Below are 21,615 nucleotides of genomic sequence, written 5' to 3'. Positions count from 1 at the left end.
AAGAGAGAAAAAATAAAATGCAAAATAACGTATGACATGTGTTCCATCAATCAAATGACAAGGATCTAAGTGTGCGGTATATAAGGTTTGTATCACACTATTTCTAACATGAATCACCTAATCAGAATCAAGGATTATTAAAGTTTGCCTGAAGATAAAGTAACATATATACACAACATCCTTGCCCAACATCTAACAGGGCTAAACTCACATTTCAGAAATATTCAATTTTCACAGGTAGATTAATGATTGTTAAGTTTTTGTGATGTATTTTGTAAGTTTTAATGTATTTTTTTATAATGAATCCAACCATAGCAAATAAAATGAACCTTACCTTACCCGAGTAAAACAATAAAAATCAGTCTAATAAAAGAATATATAAATTTCTCACAAGTTCCGACTTGGCTCTTACAATTTAAAAAATATATAATAAAGAGATGTCACTGAGCTCTTAATTTTGAATAAACAAATAAATATTGGCTCTAATAACAATTAAAGAAACAACAAAATCTCACAGGTCCCGAGATTTTGATTAAAATAATTTGCACCATCAGAAACACTTGTTTCAGCATCTTCCATAATACATACAATAAAATCCCAAGTTCTAACTTGGCCCTGATAACAATTAAAAAAATAAATAAAAGCATCTCACAGATCTCTCAATTTTGAATAAAACAAAAATATGTTGACAATATTTTAGAAAGATTTCAAGTAATCTCCAAATAAAAAGATCTCACGGAGGTTTTAATTTTAAATAAAGTAAACACATATTGGTAATGTTCTAGCATGTTGCAAAATGAAAAAAATTCATACAAATCTCTCAGGTCTTGAGATTTGGATCAAAGCAAATTTGGGGAAATTTCAGAATTACTTGTATCATCATCTTCCATAATACATAAAATTCTCCCAAGGTCTAAGACTGGGCTGTGATAACAAGATAAAACAATTTTTGTTTAATGACTCACAGAGCTTTCAATTCTGAATAAAAAAATATATTGGCAAGGTTAGTAATTGGCATAACAGATGAATTTCTCCCAAGTTTTGAATTTGCTATGATCAAAATAAGAGAAACAACAAAATATCACAGATCCTGAAATTTGGATTTAAAAAAAATGCAACATTTCAGAAACACTTGTTTCAGCGTCTTCCATAGTACATTATAGTTAAAATTTTTCCCATGTTCTGACTTGGCCCTGATAACAATTTAAACAAAAATAAAAATAAAAGCATCTCACAGATCTCTCAAATTAAGACTAAAAACAAAAGTTGCAATGTTTCAAAAACATTACATTCACCATTTTCCATAGTACATGTACATCACAGTCTCCAAAGATCTAAGACTTGGCTCTGATAGCAATACAAAAATGTATATAAAAAGAACCCAGAGAGCTCTCAATTTTGAATAAAACCAAACAAAATTGACATGGTTTAGAATGACTTCTTTCAGCATTTCCTAAAATCATAACTAAGCCCTGATAACAATAAAAAAAAAAAAAAATCTCAAAGATCTCTCAATTTTGAATAAATCCAAAATATATTGACAAGGTTTTAGAAAGACTTCAAGTATTTTCCGAATAAAAAGATCATACTGAGCTTTTTATTTCAAATAAAACAAACACATATTGGCAATGTTTTAGAAGGACTTATTCTAGCATGTGGCAAAATGAACAATTTTCATACAAATCTCTCATACAAATCTCTCGGGTACTGAGATTTGGATTTAAGGAAATTTTGGAAAATTTTATAATTACATGTACTTGTTTCATCATCTTCCACAATATACATAAAATTCTCCCAAGGTCTAAAACTGGGCTGTGATAACAAGATAAAACAAAAAATTGTAAATAACTCACACAGCTTTCAATTTGAATGAAAAAATATATTGGCAAGGTTAGTAGTTGGCATAACAGATCAATTTCTCCCAAGTTTTGAATCTGCTCTGATCAAAATAAAAGAAACAACAAAGCGTCACAGATCCTGAAATTTGGATTTAAAAAAAATGCAACATTTCAGAAACACTTGTTTCAGCATCTTCCATAATATACATAAAATTCTTCTCAAGTTCTGACTTGGCCCTGATAACATTTAAAACAAATATATATAAAAAAAAGCATTTCACAGATCTCTCAAATTTAGAATAAAAACAAAAGTTTGCAATGTTCCACAAACATTTCATCCACCATTTTCCATAGTACATCACATTCTCCAAAGATCTAATAAGACTTGGATCTGGTAGCAATACAAAAATTGTATATACAAATATCTCAATTTTGAATGAAACAAAACAAAATTGACATGGTTTAAGAAAGACTTCTTTCAGCATTTTCCTAAATTCATACATTTCTCCTAAGTTCTTACATGGTTCTGATACAAATAAAAGAAACAACAAGGTCTCACATGTCCTGAGATTTGGATAAAACAAATTTGGCAAGGTTTCGGAAACAATTCTTTTAGCATCTTTCATAATACATAAAATTCTCTCAAAGTTCCAAGACTTGGCTCTGATAACAAAATAACAAAAATGTCTATGACAAATTTTACAGAAATCTGAATTTTAAATAAATTTCTCCTAGGATTTGAAAAAAAGTTAGGTTTCATAAACATTCATTTCAGCATTTTGCATAATTCAAAAAATTTTCCAAAGATCCGACTTGGCTTTGATAGCAATCTAAAGAATAAAATACAAAGATCTCAAAGAGCTCTCAACTCTCGTGAACAAATTTGGCAAGGTTCTAGAAACACGTGATTCAGCATCTTCTGAAAAACTAATAAAAACTGAAAATCCATGACATATTTCCTTTGGACCCAAAAAACTTGCAGGAAATCAATTTTTTAATAAAATCAAAGTCTTACAATAGTATTTTGATTTAACTCTCCCACAAAAGTAATTTAAAATAAGGACTGTTTTTCAAACTTCTTTCATTTTTTTTTACAAAGATTTGGCTTGAATCTATAAAAAAAATGCCTCACTAGACCCATCTTGGCACAGGGCTTCTGAATACTTAAGACAAAGTTTCTGTCTCCCTGTCTTTCATTTGAACGATAAAAGTTTCTCAAAAAGTCCAAGCCCAAAATACTTGTACTTTGAATACTTAATTCATGTTTTAAATGAATTAAATACACAGAGTTTAAAATTTCTCCCTAATTGTAGAGTTTATTACACCAGCAACGTGGACCATGGGTAGCTTAGTATTCAACTGTGGAAAATCCATGTTTGAATTAAATAGTTTTAAATTTCTCCCCAATTGTGGAGTTTATTACACCAGCAACTGTGGACCATGGGAAGCTTAGTATTCAACTGTGGACAATCCATTGTTAATTCAAACGTGGATTGTCCACAGTTGAATACTAAGCTACCTATGGTCCACAATTATTGCTGGTGTAATAAACTCCACAATTGGGGAGAAATTTAAAACTGTATTTAATTCAAACATGGATTGTCCACAGTTGAATACTAAGCTACCCATGGTCCACAATTGCTGGTTTATAAACTCCACATTTGGGGAGAAATTTCAAACTGTATTTAATTCAAACATGAATTGTCCACAGTTGAATACTAAGCTACATATGGTCCACAGTTGCTTGCGTAATAAACTCCACAATTGGGGAGAAATTTCAACCTGTATTTAATTCAAACATGGATTGTCCACAATTGAATACTAAGCTACCCATGGTCCACAGTTGCTGGTGTAATAAACCCCACATTCGGGGAGAAATTTCAAACTGTATTTAATTCAAACATGGATTGTCCACAGTTGAATACTAAGCTACCTAACCCAAGTGTGGTGTTTATTGCACGAGCAACTGTGGACTATAGGTAGCTTAGTAATTTTAAATTATTCCATGACAACTGGGAGATCTTCTTAAAGAGTAAAAATAAAATAAAAGTGGCGTCTTTGTATCATGGCATGTATAATGACAATTTGTGTCTATGACAAAAGACTGTTAATGCTTCATGAATCCCATTGGGTCAACTTTCCTTGTTTGATTTCTTACGAAATCTTTTACATTTCTCCATGTTCTTGCGGCGAAGGCTTCTGGTTCTCGCTTTAGAAGTGCCACTATCGGTGCCTTTGTTGGAACAGTGCGGGCTCTAATGAAGAAACCCAAATGATCTGCCACCGCGGCCTTTTCTTTGTTGCTCCACGGCTTCTTAATTGTAGGTACTTTCTGAGTCCTGGCAGCATCAGCTCCTTTACCTGCATGTCAAGTGAAGTTTGTATGAGACATGAGTATATAAAAAAAAACAAAAAATTGCATACATGGAGAAAGAGCTCATAATACTTGGTATTAACTTGGACAGGACTTGTCTAAACAGTGCTGAATGAACATGTACATATAACTTGTATACTTGCATAATAATAACAAGTCACAGATCTTATAAAGCACAATTCCCCAAAAATTATCATCGCGCTTCACAAAACATAAAAAACATGGTTTATATATATTTTTTATAATTCCCAATAGAGTTTTCCTTAAGTTGATGTAAACTTGAAGTAAGCTTCAACAGCCATGAAAGTCAACTTGGTTATCAAACAGAGCGCGAAAGTAAGTTTTGTTGTTTTATCTTTTTTGAAATTGTTTGTTTTATTAACAACATCAACAACTTTTTTTTCTTCTTTTTTTTTCCTTTGTTATTTTTACCTTCAGTCTTTAATATATTTGTAATTTGATTTTAAATTTATTTTCTTTGTTTTTTATTAATTATTTTATTTCATAATTTAATGTAGGCCTATGCTTTTAAAATATATTTATAATATATTTTACAGTCATTGATGCTTTTTGTTTCTTTTTCCAATTGTAATTTATTTAATTTGTAATGTTTGCTTGAATTTTCTTTCCAAAGATGTTTCTATTTTTATTGTTAACTATGTACATACATATTACATGTATATAGGCTATATGAATACTTTTAATTGTGTATTATCCTTTCCTGTAATTGGCGGCTTGTCCGCTGTTGGTTTGGTCAATAAATAAGAATAAGAATAAGTATTAAATATTAAAAGTAGTATATATGTATAGTATAGTATATATGGTCGTCAAAAATATGCCTAGAAAACGCATGGTTTTCTTAATACGTCGTGAACTAACACGGCACGCCATTTTGTGGAGTCAAGAATTTGACTCCATAAAATGGCCCACTCTGTTAGTTCGCAAAGTAAAAGAAAAACTACATACTTTCGAGGCGAGACATGTTTGTGTGGATCATTGTAATCTACTTTTAAAACATCTTTCTAACCATTTCAGTTTCATGCTTTCATGGACCAACCCGACTGATCCTTTAAAACCAACCTTTTCTCACTTTAGATGGCAGCAAATCATCGTGATCATCTGTACCTTCCGATTCTGACTGATCCGACTCTGCATCAGTGTTGTACTCTTTAGAGGGGAAACAATCAGAAATAATTGTACAAATGTTTAACATTTTAGCAATAAATCTGCAAACCAACATGAACAAATAATACAAACGATGCTTTTTCAATTGTTATAAATGATGATGATGATGCAATCAATCAACCAGTGCCACACTACTTTACTCAAATGGCACAAAGTGCAACTTTCCCAAATTCAACCACAATAGATAGTTCCTGATACATGCCATCTGAAAGGACAACTTGGGGCTTTTGCTTTCAACCAGGTCAAGCGTTTTAATTTTGTTGCACATCAAAGTGGTTTAAGGACCAATTAGCAAGGAATATGATGAAACTATTGAGTGACGCAGTCGCTACTGTTGTGTCACACAAAGCATTTAGAAATGGAAAACAGCAAAAGTGTCATGGATTGTTTTACAACTTCAAAACTGTTCGGCTTCTTTTGAACGCTGCTATTGAAATTGGCAACAGTGATGCGTCAGGTCCTACAATGCTCTTTCCTTAAACAGCAGCTACAGGATAATCTCAATATTTCAAATATTACCCTTTTTTGGCCAAACAGACATCGTAGATACCGATTTATAACCATTTTACGCTTAAAAATTGCATTTGGTAATAAATAATTCAAATAAAAAATGCACCTCTCCGCGCGGCTTTTTCAGCCGAGAGTCAAAAACAGCTTATCTATTATAATGACCCCTTGATGTCAGTGGCGATTTTCCCTTAATTGGGTTTGCACACAGTTCTCCAGCTTTGGCAAACTGAGGGCACTATTTTCCACATCAAATAGCCGCCAATGACATCGCGATTCCTTTGATGCGCGGGTTTGTTTGACCTCACGTTTTTCAGAATTTTGGCTTGGAGTGTTTCAGGGACAAACCATTTTTACCATGTTTTAACGTGAGGTACGATACTGGTTATATATTTTTTTCTGTTTCCCGTGGACTGCATCTATTACAAAAATGTAACAACTATATATTTCTGAGCATTCTGTAGCCGCTGTTTAACTTTGACAGTATTTCAGATGGGATCTTGTATTTCAAGTTAGTAATCAATTAGCCGTAAAAAAGAAATAAAAAAGTTTTGTTTTTACACAAGTACCTTCGTTTGGATCCACTTCGACATCCGCAAGACTTTTACCAGCCAGACCACGCAAATCTCCCTTTTCCATTTTCATAAGCACCTTTGAGACTTTGGCTATCTGCAGTGTTGAATCTGGCAGCCTGTAGTATTGGCGATGGGTGCGGATATCATGGCCGAGGAAGTTAGCCAAGACGTCAAGCTCGTTTTCCTTCAGATTCATTATTTGAGAAACAGTAGCAATTTGCTTCCTTAAGCGAGTAGCTCTTAAGTACTCCGGATGCTTTGCTCCACACTTTATGGAATACTCACGCAGACAATCGCAAGCTCTGATGTGACCATCTCCAGAATGGGCGAATAAGTACGAGTTGTCAACAGAGATGGATGCTTCAGCTCGCTTGTTTGTCAGCGAAGTCAATGCATTTTTCATGTCTTCTGTCAGGAGAACAGCAACTGTTCTGGACCGTTTCCCTACGATCTCTATCCTCCACAACACCCGGCACAACGCTTTTTCCCATTCAGTTAGGGCACCTTCCATTATACAGTCTTCTCCATTAGAACACTTACTGAAGTCGTTCAGAGACATCTTAGATACTTCACCTGGGCGCTTCCTATTGAACACAACTATTTGTGCCAATAGTGCTTCAGCAAGCCTCTTCCAACATTTTCCACCTTCTGGGCCATCTGCTTTCAACAGCTGTTTTTCTGATGATTTAACTTCTTCCTTCAGATACTTGGAAAGCTTGACAACATCTTCTGTTAGAGGGAGCAGTTTAGGGTTATTTCTTTTGGCATCATTTAGGCTGCGCAAGGCGTGATGACTAACACTTTCCTCCCAATGTAGGGAGTAAAGTGAAATGAAGCTTCTACACTGCTTTTCAGAGACTTCATCTCCATTCATTAGGGCTTCTCCCCTAAGGATTTCTGCACATACTTTGAGGGTGTGACCAATCTTCAGAGCCAAGCTCGGTGTGGTATACAGATGAGTCTCTTCATTAAATCCTGCTGTGCTTCTAGTTGCTCTTGTCACATCTGTGAAATTAGCAGGGCAGATAAGGTCTTCCAGTTCTGCACTTCTCTTATCAGTTATTGTTCTGTATTCAATAACTAATCTTGAAATCTCCCTAACTCGCTGTCTGATGTAGGTTTCCTGATCTGTACTATGGCCGTGCTTCATGGTCAATTTATCAGCAAATCTTTTAATCAGAGGATCTGACTTGGCTATTCGAGCTATGCTGTCATTGTTCATTCTCGTAAGAATTTCATGTGTTCTTTGTGACACACCAGGCGTTGTTGGAAGCATCATTCTGCTTGCCTTGCACAGACCAAAGCGCTTCTTTGTTTTGCTATTATCATTGTCACCCGATTCTTCTTCTCTTCGCTGGCTACACCTATGCTTCCACAAGTCATGTTTGGCATAGTAGCCGTAGCAATCTTGACAAGGCAGGTAATCATGAGGGTTAACCTGATAAGCTGGCCGATAAACAACAATGAGGATACCTTTTCCTTCTTTTAGAACTGCACAGTTGTGCTGATAGTTACCATAGTTTCGCATTAGTGATAACTGTCTGTCCTTTTCTTTCTTGTCATCTGTTGCAAGCCATTTCTGTACATCGGATTCATCTTTATGCTGGGGAGTTTTCAAGTGTCGAGGTAGTTTCTTCTGGGGCATTGAACAAAACGAACAGTACTGAGGTTTATCGTAACTACGACCATCATTATTGGAAGTGGTGAATACTTGAATTTCCATTGAGCTGCCTGCACTTGATGAAACATCTCCATCCTGAAGGGTACTTGTAGTTGGCTGTGAGTTGCGACTCGCTTGCACAGAACTCTGACTTCCAGCACCTTCAGTTTCAGCGCCACCATTAGGATTTCTCCTTCTGGGAAAAAAAATTGGGCTCACTGGTCGTGAAGAAGACAACTCATCTGAGGACTCGGGCACAAACTCATCATTGGTCTCCTCATCATCTGAGGGTTTGAAGGAGACATCTGAGTCACTTGCTTCATCTGACACTTCAGGATCACTAATAGGATAATCCAAAGTGGTGTACGCCTGAGAAATCAAGTGTTCAACAACATGTCTTCATTTTTCAACAGAATAAATTTATTTGAGGAAGAAGAGAAATCTGAAAGACAGAGAAGCTTTATTTTAAACCCTTTTATAGTATGTAAAAATCAATGCTTTTGGCTGATTTCACATGTACAGTCGATAAACTATTGTTCTCTATCTCAAACCATCTAACAGTTCTTCACCCAAATGAATTCACTCACAGGAGGCTCGTATGTTCAGTAAAAAAAATCTTTTGCAAACTGCTTGGAACATAACAAACAAGTAATATTCAAAACTTTCTCATTACACTGGTGCATTAATACCTGTATTTCAGATGAGCTACATGCATGTCCAGCCTGATGGGTAAGTGAAGATGATTCTGAACTCCCTCCAGGAACTGTTGATCCAAAGCAATCTTGAGGATTCCCAAGCATGCCCAGTGCACTGGAAGCAGAGAATGTCTGTGTCACAGATGAATCTCTTAATTTCTCCAACTTCAAATAAATGTCAATAAAAAAACATGAAAGTACTGGTACATGGCCTAGTGTCACCAACAACTTGAGGGATGGTCAGAAAGTTTTTTACAGGACAAACATTTTTTCAAAATCAAAGAGGGTAAGTATCACTGACACAATGTCTATTACGTCTAAATTACACATTTTATGTGTGCGTATTACCTTGTACATACTGCCTTGTAAAAGTTTGTAAATTAATAAATAATGAATCAGCTGAAACCTTACAAAATGTACCTTTTCAACATCGAGACCCAAGATGGTGCTACCCTAGAGGTTGCTGATGAATTCAAATACCTTGTCGCCCTCATAGGACCAACTGCGAGCGAGATGAAATTGAGGAAAGCTTTGAAATGGAAGGCCCTGCATTGCATGAAGGGAGTGTGGATGGTTACTGACCAATGACACTAAGAGACATCTGTTTGTGGCTACAGTTGAGTCTGAACTCCAGTATGGAGTCCAGACGTGGACTATGACAGCCAAAACAAGAGAGAGTATTAGATGGCATCTACAAGTGAATGATAAGGATGGCAATCAACGTTGGTTTCCTATGGCCTACTTGCGATGGTGATGTCGTCACTGGTTGAACAAGGGTAAACCAAAATGTTTGAATTTCATTCTACCATTTACACATCATGAGCCAGGGTTGTTCCAAGAGAGAAAAAACGGGGGTCGCAACAGGTGTATTTTCAGCTGATTAATTATTTTGTTATTGTAAACTTTCACATGGCATATGGACAAGGCAGTATGGCACACATCCTCTAAAAAGCGACACATACTTTCATACTGAAAGGCACATTTTGAATGAATTTTAAATGAGTCAAATAGTCAAAATATTTTGGATAATAAGGACAAATGTTACACAATGTCCCATTCTCTTAAAATGGCCCAACTGTATACAAGCACATTAAATGTTTTTCAACATACCTTTCGCCACGGCAAACCAGCTGTCCCATAATCATATCTCAACTCTTCATCCACACTTAAGTCTTATAGCGCAAATTTACAGAGGTGAGGACTTCTATCAATCATTAGCTTCTTGATGACACAGTTGGCTCTTTTGTCGTCATTTATCCATTTAGCAAGGCAGTCGGTGTTAGCTGCATCAATGCTGTTCATGGGATTAACAAAGCGATTGTTTGAATAAGAATTCCTTCCTCATCTGGGAAAGATTTGATCTGGCAGTTAGGCCTAATACTGACTCTATCAGTGTGAGTAACTGTCTTCACACTGTGGTAAAAACAGGTTGGGTGGCGAGCCACTGTTAATGGACCAATCCGAAGGCAAGGTCTATTAGTATTAACAGCAGCCAGCTACCAGGCAAGGTCATTAATATGCAGTAAAGACCCCTAGGCTCCACATACTGTTAGTGTTACTCTCATTAAAAAACACTTTAAACAAACAAACATAAAAAAAATCATCAAAATTTGTGATTTTCCTTTCACCGTTATTCTTACAAATGTTCTACTGATGCTCAAGGGAAATCCCTAAACCTAATCTCTTAACACAAAATTAACTATTTGCATTTTTTCAAGAACCAGACTATGAGCTTTGAAAATCAACAGCACCATAAATAGAAATACTTTGTATGGAGCTCAGCTTTATGCATTTGTTGGTTTCATGGGCGTACAAGTTACCCTGAATTGGTACATTGTATGTGCGTTCACGCCTCTGCACGCGGTATGTTCATACATGCGGCACCATCTGGTTCTTACTAAAAGGAGCTGGTTTTTATATCACATGTTAATACACCACCATGTAGTCAGAGTGCATAACTCTCCAAGTGGTTATTTTAAATGTAAACTACTTACCTGTAGTTAATGTTGTTCGTTTTGAACAGGAAGGTGTATACATTTACATCGTCTTCCCCTGTTGTATTTTCTTCCTCCGACAACCTTCCTCTATACTCCAATAGGAACTTCCCTTTCTCAAATGGTTTTGTGCAATATAACCCATAACCTAAAAATTGAAATAGCAAAATTTTCTCATCAGATTTTAGGTGAAATGGGAAAAAAATGACGCATTACCCAGTTCATAAAAATTCACTCCATCGACAAAACATGCGTTTAGCACAATACCTGAAATACAAAACCGTTGAGAATGCATACAAAGCAATTGACTGGTCTATGGCCCTTGTAATATTATGTCTGACACTTCACTGGTTTACACTTGTACTTAATTGTTGGAATTTGTTGGAAGTTATAATAGAAACCATGCAAGCACCAGCCAATGTGAGAAAAATGCAGTCATTCAGAATGTGAAGTATGAGGCTGTTTCTTTCTTTATCAAACTGATGAAAACTGAGGCTCGTTGTGTACAGCCATGGTATTAGTAGTGATTATTCTTGTTACTAGTTTTGGAGTACACCTAACCTGAGCTTATCAAAGATTAAACTTAAGGGACACCGTCGTCGTGATCATTGTCTGCTTGTGACTGGACATGGAAACATGAATTCTCACCCAGTTACTACACATGCACGCATTAACCGTGACATTACAAACAAAGGCTTTACAGGGCATCGTCATTAAAATCACACGCACATGTGCAGAATTTAATGTCTGACAACAGACTCACTGTTAACACGATTAAAGTGCCCCTTTAAAGCATGGGTAGTGGAAGCCTGTAAGTATCCAAAATTGGAGATCAAAACAGAATAAGAAATTGTAAGGCACTTGTGATTTTAGATGACTTTCTTACCTATGTACGCACTGATAAATCTTTTTTGAAAGCCATCTTGGTCTTCACAAATTCTGCACCACTTTTCTGCATCCTGTATTGGAGAAACCCCGAGACCTCTGTGTAGAAAACAATACATTCTTTTCAAACAAAGCAATACATGTAAATTGAAGATGTTTACTTTTGTTTTAATTTATAGTAAATGTTGCAGAGGCAACAACAAATTTTAAATTAAAATATTAACCACCATTAACATTGACTGGTGATGGAGATTTATGATGCAAACAAACGACACTTCCACATCCCATAATGCTTCAGCAGCAAATCGGACAAATGACCACCTGATCTATGGCGTAAGGGTCGGTAGGGACCTGTCTAATTCGGGAGTCAAATAAAAAACTTGTCATCGACATCGTTTCCCCAAATGTGGACTTAAATTATAAACACTGCGGTAGCCCTGAAAAATTATTGTGGTTACAATGCCTAGTGATGCATCTTTGAGAAACCAGTCATGCATTTTTTGGTGGCTTAGTATTGGGAAAATCATAGCAAATAGACAACTCACAATGCATGCACAGTCTAGAGTAGAAATCAAAGTCTCCCTGGGAATTGACATCTACCTACCTCAGTCTACGGTTGTAAAAAATTAAGTAGTTGGACTTAGTACAGTAGGCCTATAGTACGACCACAGATGTCAAAATGTTTTTTTTTTTTTTAAGTACAGCATAGCACCCCAGTTCTAGACTAGATTGACTAGTATCACAACTTAGGCCTATATAAAATAACAAACCTGTGAAAATTAACGCTCAATCGGTCATGGGAGTCAGGAGAAAATAACGGGAAAACCCACCCTTGTTTCTGCACGTTTCGCCGTGTCATGACATGTGTTTATTAAAATAAATCTGTTAATCTCAATATCGAGAATTGATAATTAATACCTTCTGTAAACCATGTATTATATGTAAGTTATTTGTAAATCTGTGAACTTTAAACAAAAATTCTGTTCCGACCGAAAGTGCCCAATGGCTTTAAACTAAGGATAACAAATAAAATAATTACAACTCACCATATTGGCATTGCCATAATAAACTGATAAGTGTTCATTGAATGATTGATTGATGATGGCCAAAACAAACCAGGAGGACCAGCGTGACAAGGGAGGGAGGGCCGGCACAACAACGTAAACAAACAAATCACACTTTCAAAGTTCTATTTGATTTCTAGTCATCGTGAGCAAAATCCGTCAAATTGTTCGGCACACGTTGTATGCCTACATATCTAAATGTATGAAATGCCAGAGTGATGCAAAAGGCTGTCAAAATAAAAATCCAGATGCAAAGAAGAAACACAGTAATTATTAAACGTCGAACGTACTCTTGCATAACTTCAATCCACAAAATGGTTGGAGTACGATCCATTTTTATGTCTAGACGTCGGTAAAAAAATCAACACTAGCTATTAAGTACAAAATCTTACCATATTTTCATTCCCCGTTTTGTCCCCGGTCGGTTGTCACTGTCTCGGTGTCAGAATTCTCTCGACGAATTGTGGACATGTGCGTGAGAATTTGCTCGGTAAACCGTGGACTTTTCCGGAAAAGTCCACGGTTTACCGAGCAAATTCTCCCTGATCGATCCTCGACAGAGGCGCGCGAGAGCGCATCACACGACAATTGCGCATGCGTAAATACCACTTGGAAAGGGTAGCCTCTAGAGGGGGCTATCGAAACTCATTTATTCATTATTCCGTGGATTGTCACCCGCTCGTGTATGTTCTCCTTGTGTGTTTGCCGCATCAGTATCAAATTGTGGACCACCGTTAGATTGACAAATGACTGCAACAGCGCCCTCAATGATATGTTTTTGTTGCAAAAATAGTATTATTTCAACCGGGGACGTCCCCGATTCCGATGCGTCCCCGATTTGAAGGTGTGTATTCTTACGACTGTCCCCGGTTGCCGGCAAACACAAACGCACACACACAACTCACATCAAGAGGGGCATTGACATCAGCACCTGCATCAAGCAGCAGCTTACATGCCTCTGGATCATTCTGAGCTGCGTAATGAAGAGGCTGTCTCCCTCCCTGTGTTGAATCGAGAGAAACACACAAAAAGAGAAATTCAGAGTGAGCTACATGTTATGAAAATTTAAAAATTGAGTGGATCACTATTGAAACGATACATGATTTGCAATTAACATGTGTAATGAATGTAAGGTTGGCTCACATTGGTTTTCTTCTCAGCCTGTCACCTCTGTAGGTCCCAGTTTGAGACCTGGGCCCAATTTCATAGAGCTGCTTAAGCACTAAATTTTGCTTAAGCAAACAAATCATTGCTTAGTAAAATCAGATCACCGGCCAAGACTCCACTCAATTGTTATGCTAAGTAAACAACAGCTAAATACCAGTCACAAGCAATGTACACAACATGAAATTTTAGCCAGTAACATGTATAAAATAAGCGAGCTATTTTCGTGCTTAAGCTTTTGTTTTGCTTAAGCAGCTCTATGAAATTGGCTCCTGCCTTAGCCTGTAGCCTTGCACTTGGATTGGGTTTCAATGCATATACCTTGTGCAAGGGTTTTTCCCTCCAATTGTTTTGTTATTGCTCCCACAACTTCATCTCGTGTCTAGCAAAACTTAAAGCAGGAAACCAGTCAGAGATGGTGCAACATAGCATTTTGGATGGGCATAAAAACTCTATCCTGTTAAGGCTCTTTCGAGAGTAGCTATTTTTTGTGCTTATTAGCTCTTTTAGAATTTGGCCAAGGCCTGAGAATTATTGTGCAAGGCACTTTTGAGGACTGATCCTTGTTTTATTATCAGTAAGGTATCACAAAATGATAATAATGATATTTGTACTAACAAAAAACAGTCTATTTTTTAGGATACTCACAATGTCCCTCAGTTCTCTAACATGGACGTCAGCTCCTGCAGCCAACAGGAGTGGTATAGCGGACAGGTTGGATTGAGCAGCAGCATGCAGCGGTCTGGAACCAGACTATTATGCAAATATAAAAACACAACATGACTCATCTCATTGGTGCTAAAAATGGTTGACAGAAAGTTAAAGTTCTGTCCTCCATTTGACAAAAGTGTTCAGGGCTTTGGCGAAAAAGTAGAAGGCGAACAACCTAACACCACCTCAAATACACAAAGATACCCAAGTTCTCTTCACAGATTATATATCTGACAAACTCATTAAACTGGGTTAACTCTTTGCTGGAAAAGGGCAACTTTGATCAATATTAGCGACATGTTTTATTTTTCAATGGTTTTTAATCTGATGTTAATAATGGGACTCGACAGAAAAGGAGGTGTTTCTGTGATGGTCCTCATCACAATTATGAATAAATTTGAATTTTCAATATTTTTTGGTTAAACATTCTCCTCATCCTCAAGTCATTTTTGTACACACAAGACAATTTACAGGCAAACACTTTCATTGCAAAGAAAACACTGTCTACAAGATAGACTCCTTTTGCCCGCAGTTCAGTGCAGTATAATTACCTCCAAGTTGCCTGTTAAAAACCCTCGTGTGACAAGTATTTCACATGTACCAGGTGTGACAAGTATTTCACATGTACCAGGTATGGTATTTGGTCCTTGGAATAAAGTAGGACAACATTTTTGGAGCACAAGGGCTGAAACAATACTTTTTCATGGTGTATGGTATAATATATTTTTTTCCCCAGCTATTCAAAGACCCTGGACACTATTGGTAATTGTCAAAAGACCAGTCTTCTCATTTGGTGTATCTCAACATATACATAAATTAACAAACCTGTGAAAGTTTGAGCTCAATTGGTCGTCGAAGTTGCGAGATAATAATGAAAACAAAAAAACACCTTGTCACACAAAATTGTGTGCTTTCAGATGCTTGATTTTGAGACCTCAAATTCTAAATCCGAGGTCTCAAAATCAAATTCGCAGAAAATTATTTCTTTCTCGAAAACTACGTCACTTCAGAGGGAGCTGTTTCACACAATGTTTATACTATCAACCTCTCCCCATTACTCGTTACCAAGTAAGGTTTTATGCTAATAATTATTTTGAGTAATTACCAAAAGTGTCCACTGCCTTTAATCACCATTTTCATGATTTCACTGAGGGCAATCAATTAATTAGAAATCAGAAGTAGAAAGAATTTCAGGCTTGATGTACCCAATGTTTAGCCCTGTATTTGAACTTACATTATCAGGCAAGTTGGGATCAGCTCCAGCCTCCAGTAGAACTCTACAGGAGTCCGCGTTATGCTCCGCTGCACAGATTAAAGGTGCTGCATTGTGCTGCATTAATGAACAAAATGTCAAAAGTTAAACGGTGATAGAGGGATCATTCTCTTTGAAAAGCGAGTCAAGATCATGTGTTATCGTGCTCCAGAGTCGCGCCAAACCAAATTCTGAACTAACATGTAGTACATGAAAGGTTTGATGTCTGAGGCAGCTAGAAGTTGAAAGATCGACTGTTGCAGTCGTTTGGAATTACTCTGAAGCACCTTAGTTTCAGACATTGATCTTTTCATGAGCCCAGCTAATGTAAACGTTATAAGTTCCCCTGTCAGAAACCGTAAACTTATTTTGGTCGACCTAGAGTCGCTTTTAATCAATTTGGTAAGATGCGACTCAGGCGCGCCTGTGTGAAACAGGTGCAACTTTGTGTTTACACGACACACCTACAGAAGTTGACTAGCACCCTCTCATAATGGAAGAATAATAATAACCTTGATTTGTCATTTGGAATATTCAAATTGAATTACTTTTAAATTAAGTTGGTTTATAAGTCTTACCCTGGTCAGACATGTAAAAAAAATGGTCGATCTGTTTTTGCTTTTATTGTGTGATTCATCTTAATATTTATTCAAAATTTTAGTAAACAAAATTAAAGGGTGTCAAGGCCCGGTCACACAGGCCTCGACAACGAGAACGAAAACGATAATGTTAAAAATGCACGCCCTGGATTGGTTGATTAAGCATGGGCATATTCTGTGGGGAGCAATTCAACCAATAGAATGCGTTCCCTTTGTGTCGTTATCGTTATTGTTTCGTTATCGCTGCAGTGTGACCCGGCCTTTAAACTGCCATATTTCTGACTTCGTCAATACTTCAGTTGAAAACATTCAAACGATGTTAAGCTTAAATGATGCCTTAAAATGTCTTTGAATTCTTAAAGTCACCTTAGATTCTCCCAAGTTAATGTCTGCGCCTCGATCTAAAAGAAGTTTACACATTCTTGGACTTTGAAAAGCGGCTCGTGTCAGCAGAGTATGTCCTTTAAAAAACAACTGTAAGATAACAAAAGTAAAACAGAAGAAAGAAATTAAAACTTAACAAAATACATATAAATCACACTAAGGAATGATTATAATAATGTTAACAATTGACCCATTTCACCTGATGTCATCATCAAAAGAATCTTGAATGCGCCATACTGGTGAGCAATTTCACAGTATGTTTTTATATATAACTCTATGATGTGCGTTATGCAGTGAAAGTGCACGTTTTAGGCGACACAGCATTAATACACCTAAATCTAATTTGCCTACCAACATGGTGAGCGCAGATCAGTCGCCGCGTGTGACGCACGTGCAAGGGGTCAATACATGTGTTATCATATGCATACATTTTGAGTAAACAGGACCTGTGTATTTACTGAATATGATTCAGTTTTTCAGACTATAATCATAGTCATAAAGAGACAGAACTAAAGCACTAATTACAAATACTTGAACAGCGATTAGTCTTGGCCCAATACGTCAGTGATCGATAGTAAATTGTCTATTTATTCTACTAAGATGGGATGCAAATCTACGACCTTTGTCAATCTATTATGCATACGATTTGTTTTTGGACTGAGTATTCAGTGCTTACAGACACACATTGGTGAGAAAGGCTAAAACCAAATAATATTCTTTATCCCTGGTGCAAATTTAACATCTATTAAACTAGATCATACACAATTTAATCATTAAAGACACTGGAACAAGACATATCCACAAAATAACAAAGTACCTGTGAAAAATTGAGCTCAATTGGTCATTGAAGTTGCAAGATAATAGTGGAAGAAAAAACATCCTTGTCAAACTAAGTTCTGTCTTTCAGATGCTTGATTTTGAGACGTCAAGCATGAGGATTTGAAATCAATTCAAATATTTTACTGAGAAGTTACTTCTTTCTCACAAACTACATTACTTCAGAGGGAGCAGTTTCTTACCATGTTTTATACTATCAACAGCTCTCCATTGCTCGTTACCAAGTAAGGTTTTATGCTAACAATTATTTTACCAAGTACCAATAGTTTCCAGTGCCTTTAAATCTTAACAGTAACGACACTGATTATTGACAGTAGGCTTAGATCTTCACTACCTCACTCCTAAAGTTGACGTCAATGTCATTAGACACCAGGAGCTCTGTGCCTGTTTCTACCTCATCCTGATTGATCGCGACTAACAGTCTATAAGGAAGTTTGTCCTCTTCGGATAATGCGTCAAACCTCCGTTTAATGTCTTTCCTGGATGCCATCTTGTTGGCAACAACAAGTAATCAATTAATCTGTTGATAAAAACAGGAAAGTATGAGCAAAAAGTAATAATTGAAATAATTGTAACTCCAGATCCTGCTGACAATCATAGCAGATGCAGTCAGGTCACGCGTAGTATTTCCTTCCTCCGTGGTTGCGATAAAACCCTCCTCCCGACGGCAGCAACGCCGAGGAGGGTTACGAGCTAAGTTCGACACTAACAACAGGGTGAAATGGATCAACACATACAATTTCGACAGCTAGCCACCAGATTGCCCCATTTTTACCACTTTCGAAAGTAATGGCACAAATTCTAAGAACACAAACTTGATCCTCAATAACTAATGACTCCTTTAATAACACTCAAAACACCATTGAGGAAATATTTTGAAGAAAAAGGACAAAACCTGACCAAAGCACTGAGCAAATTGGTCACAAATTTCCCTAGTCTAGATTTTGAACATGAGTGGGCAGAGCTTTGGCTCTGTGCATTGCCGTCAGAAGGAGGGTTTTGCTGTCACAACTAACGCGAAGGTAACACCCAAGCAAAATGATTGATGGGGAGTAGGTACTAAAAGTAAGGTTTGCTCCACTCCCAAAGACAGATCAATAGCGGAATGTAGGATGAGGTTCGCTCGGCCATCATAGCGGAAAGAACCTTTTCTTAGCCCACCTTATAACTGAGCTGTAAATGGCTAGCTCTTTTTTGGTCTCACAGTCGCCATAAATGTAATGGTACACATGTTAAAAGAGAGCCATTTACAGCTAAACAAGGTGGGCTGAACGAACCTCATCGACTGGGAGTAGGGAGGGGAGTAATTTGTATTATTTTGTTAGTTGCGTTTTCCTGCGTTACCTAACTAGCGCCTTTGAATGTTCTACAGATTTAGTGCGGTTTAAAAATGCTGTATTATTATTATTATTATTATTAGAGCATGCATTATTGCGATGAAATGATCAATCTTCGAAAACCCTTTTTGAAGAATCATCACCAAGCAGCAAAAACTTGATTCGAGACTTTAATACAAACACACTTCTATTCAACAGTCTGTACAAAATGCATAACATTGCCCTGGACCTGGTAGAGGTAGTGGTACTCCTAGAACTATTTCGGTTTCGTCCGGCTATCGTCTAATACGGGAGACGATAGCCGGACGAAACCGAAATAGTTCTAGGAGTAGGGTAGTGGTAAGACGTCAGTCAGTGGTGCATGTCACTGTCAGTGTCAGTGCCAATCCGCATCCAACATGTGCAACGGAGGAATCCAACCTGGGCTATATTTTTTATTAATTAACATTACATTATTATAGGCTGTTGGTGATCAAAATACCTTTGGGTTCCATACCTTTTTTTTTGTCTGAAACTTCAGCTGGTGCGGATCAATTCCAAGAAGAGTTGCAGTGCTCCTGAAGTCCGTGCGAACTATAGTAAATGCTGGCTATTCACACTGCTTATAGTTATAATATACCCATGAAACTGCATGAACTATAACCCTCAGCACGCCGATCTGCAGGACAAGTTGTGTCTTGCACTTGCACTCATGCACTACACATGTGGCTAAAAAAAACAACAATAATACGGGAACTTACAACCTCGTACGATCCCCTGAACGTGTTAAGTCAGGTCATTTTCAGGTTGAGGGAAAACGCGAGAACGAGGATAACAGATTGGGGGGGGGGGGGGGGCGTGGGAAGGCACTAAATACTAAACTCCACAGCGGTTCGGCCCATCGGAGAATACCCGAGCGAGAATGACCTTATGACGTCATTTTGCATATGCTTGCATATTTTAGACATGAAAATATTAACAACCAGGTCCTAGTGGTTAGTCCACTCTTATGTAACAACTCCCCAAACCTGCTGCTACAAATGTACTTGAATAAAGAGGTCTGAAGCAGTGCTTGCATCTTTTAAACATGAAAATATAAACAACCAGGTCCCAGTGGTTAGTCCACTCTTATGTAACAACTCCCCAAACCTGCTGCTACAAATGTACTTTAATATAGAGGTCTGAAACAGTACTGATCTTTTAGACATGGAAATATTAACAACCAGGTCCTAGTGGTTAGTCCACTCTTATGTAACAACTCCCCAAACCTGCTGCTACAAATGTACTTGAATAAAGAGGTCTGAAGCAGTACTTGCATCTTTTAAACATGAAAATATAAACAACCAGGTCCCAGGGGTTAGTCTACTCTTATGTAACAACTCCCCAAACCTGCTGCTACAAATGTACTTGAATAAAGAGGTCTGAAGCAGTGCTTGCATCTTTTAGACATGAAATCATTAACAACAACCAGGTCCTAGTGGTTAGTCCACTCTTATGTAACAACTCCCCAAACCTGCTGCGTGGGGGATCGTCGCGAACCGTGCCGGAATGTTCCGAGAGCACACGAAAAGTTCCGAACCGCTGTAGAGGTTAGTTTTTAGTGCCAGACTGAGTGTAGGCACCAGTTGAAATTACTCGTCAACGAACGTCAGTGACGGTCATAAACGGTATTTGACATCAAACTTCAACATTACATTAATTTTGTCATATAAATGTGTGTTGGAGAGCGATAATGTGCCTGGCAACTAACTTTAGATATTGCCTAGTCTTTGATATAACGATGTTCTTAGAATCAAGATGATTCAAAATGTCTCATACCGTCTCCCACCTCCTTTTGTTACATTTAAAACAAATGAAAACTCGAAAACCTCGAAAACGTTTCTCAGATTTGCCTTAAAGGAAGTCCCTTATGAGTACAAGACTCAGTGTCTCCAAGCTACATGTTGCCTGGATGGGTCTCAAATATTCCCATTTTCTCGACTTTGAAGCACCGCTAAATGACAAAATCTCAAAAAGTTTGCTAAGCTAGACGACTCAACCAAGATTTGTCTGCTCCTTGGTCATCCTTCAAACCACTGCGTAAAATGTCAGGCGATTGGGAATGATACGTCTTCGGTTGATTTTGAGAAAAATAAACAGCGCCGGTGTCGCATGTAATTATGTCCTTATACGCCTCTCTTAATATTTATGCATGACTTCATAATTCTTACCAAAAATGAGGCTATAGGCGCACGTCCCCCATCACTTGCACTGTGACGTACCTCATGCATAAAAATTAAGAGAGGCGTATTACATATGCAATAATGTCCGCCGGACGGTTTTTTGAATATGCAATCATGTCCGCCCGGACGCTTCTGCATAATGCAATTGTGTCCGCCCGGACACATTTGCATATGCAGTTGTGTCCGCCTCCGTGTAAAACCGTCCTTGCAGTAAATTAAACGCCCTTGGTCGATGGAACACGTTCGCTATTTTTTTTGCAAGCTAAGTGCATGCTATGAATGACATTGGGAAATGAGTCGGCCGTTGGGTATTCTGCAATAATAAAATACAGGAATATTCATGCTGCATATAT

The 21,615-nt window shown here is 37.4% G+C and overlaps 2 protein-coding genes across 3 annotated transcripts in view; both read right to left on the bottom strand.

Moving 5' to 3' along the window:
* The window catches only part of LOC117292502 (serine/threonine-protein phosphatase 6 regulatory ankyrin repeat subunit B-like), a 41,499-nt gene extending 21,816 nt beyond the window's left edge, over positions 1–19,683 (bottom strand). Inside the window, exons 1-6 of one of the 2 annotated variants that reach the window (XM_033774567.1) lie at positions 19,558–19,683; positions 18,059–18,244; positions 16,870–16,977; positions 15,887–15,982; positions 14,590–14,694; positions 13,683–13,778 (exon numbers count right to left, since the gene is read on the bottom strand). In XM_033774567.1, the coding sequence (XP_033630458.1) occupies positions 13,683–13,778; positions 14,590–14,694; positions 15,887–15,982; positions 16,870–16,977; positions 18,059–18,214 (561 nt within the window). In that variant the 5' untranslated portion in view covers positions 18,215–18,244; positions 19,558–19,683. Of the gene's footprint in view, positions 1–13,682; positions 13,779–14,589; positions 14,695–15,886; positions 15,983–16,869; positions 16,978–18,058; positions 18,247–19,557 lie in introns of both variants that reach the window. The other variant, XM_033774568.1, reaches the window with a different exon arrangement.
* On the bottom strand, positions 3,598–13,277 carry LOC117292500. Its single transcript, XM_033774566.1, has 8 exons — positions 13,170–13,277; positions 11,715–11,812; positions 10,829–10,976; positions 9,945–10,128; positions 8,829–8,999; positions 6,474–8,508; positions 5,293–5,379; positions 3,598–4,199 (listed from the first exon to the last, which is right to left on the bottom strand). Exons 5-8 carry the CDS (start codon positions 8,937–8,939, stop codon positions 3,946–3,948), a joined length of 2,487 nt encoding a protein of 828 aa, XP_033630457.1. The 5' UTR covers positions 8,940–8,999; positions 9,945–10,128; positions 10,829–10,976; positions 11,715–11,812; positions 13,170–13,277; the 3' UTR covers positions 3,598–3,945.
* Positions 19,684–21,615: the final 1,932 nt, after the last annotated feature.

Source organism: Asterias rubens, chromosome 7 (assembly GCF_902459465.1).
Source record: "Asterias rubens chromosome 7, eAstRub1.3, whole genome shotgun sequence".
Taxonomy (NCBI): domain Eukaryota; kingdom Metazoa; phylum Echinodermata; class Asteroidea; order Forcipulatida; family Asteriidae; genus Asterias; species Asterias rubens.
This window is presented reverse-complemented; position numbering and strand designations above follow the sequence as displayed.

Bases quoted from the DNA above. Each gene is read 5' to 3' on its own strand.
- LOC117292500 (XM_033774566.1), bottom strand. From the start codon at position 8,939: ATGCTTGGGAATCCTCAAGATTGCTTTGGATCAACAGTTCCTGGAGGG. The intron at 8,509-8,828 runs GTATTAATGCAC...TTGATTTCTCAG, and splicing joins GTAGCTCATCTGAAATACAG to GCGTACACCACTTTGGATTA. The intron at 4,200-5,292 runs GTTGGTTTTAAA...CTTGACATGCAG, and splicing joins GCCATCTAAAGTGAGAAAAG to GTAAAGGAGCTGATGCTGCC.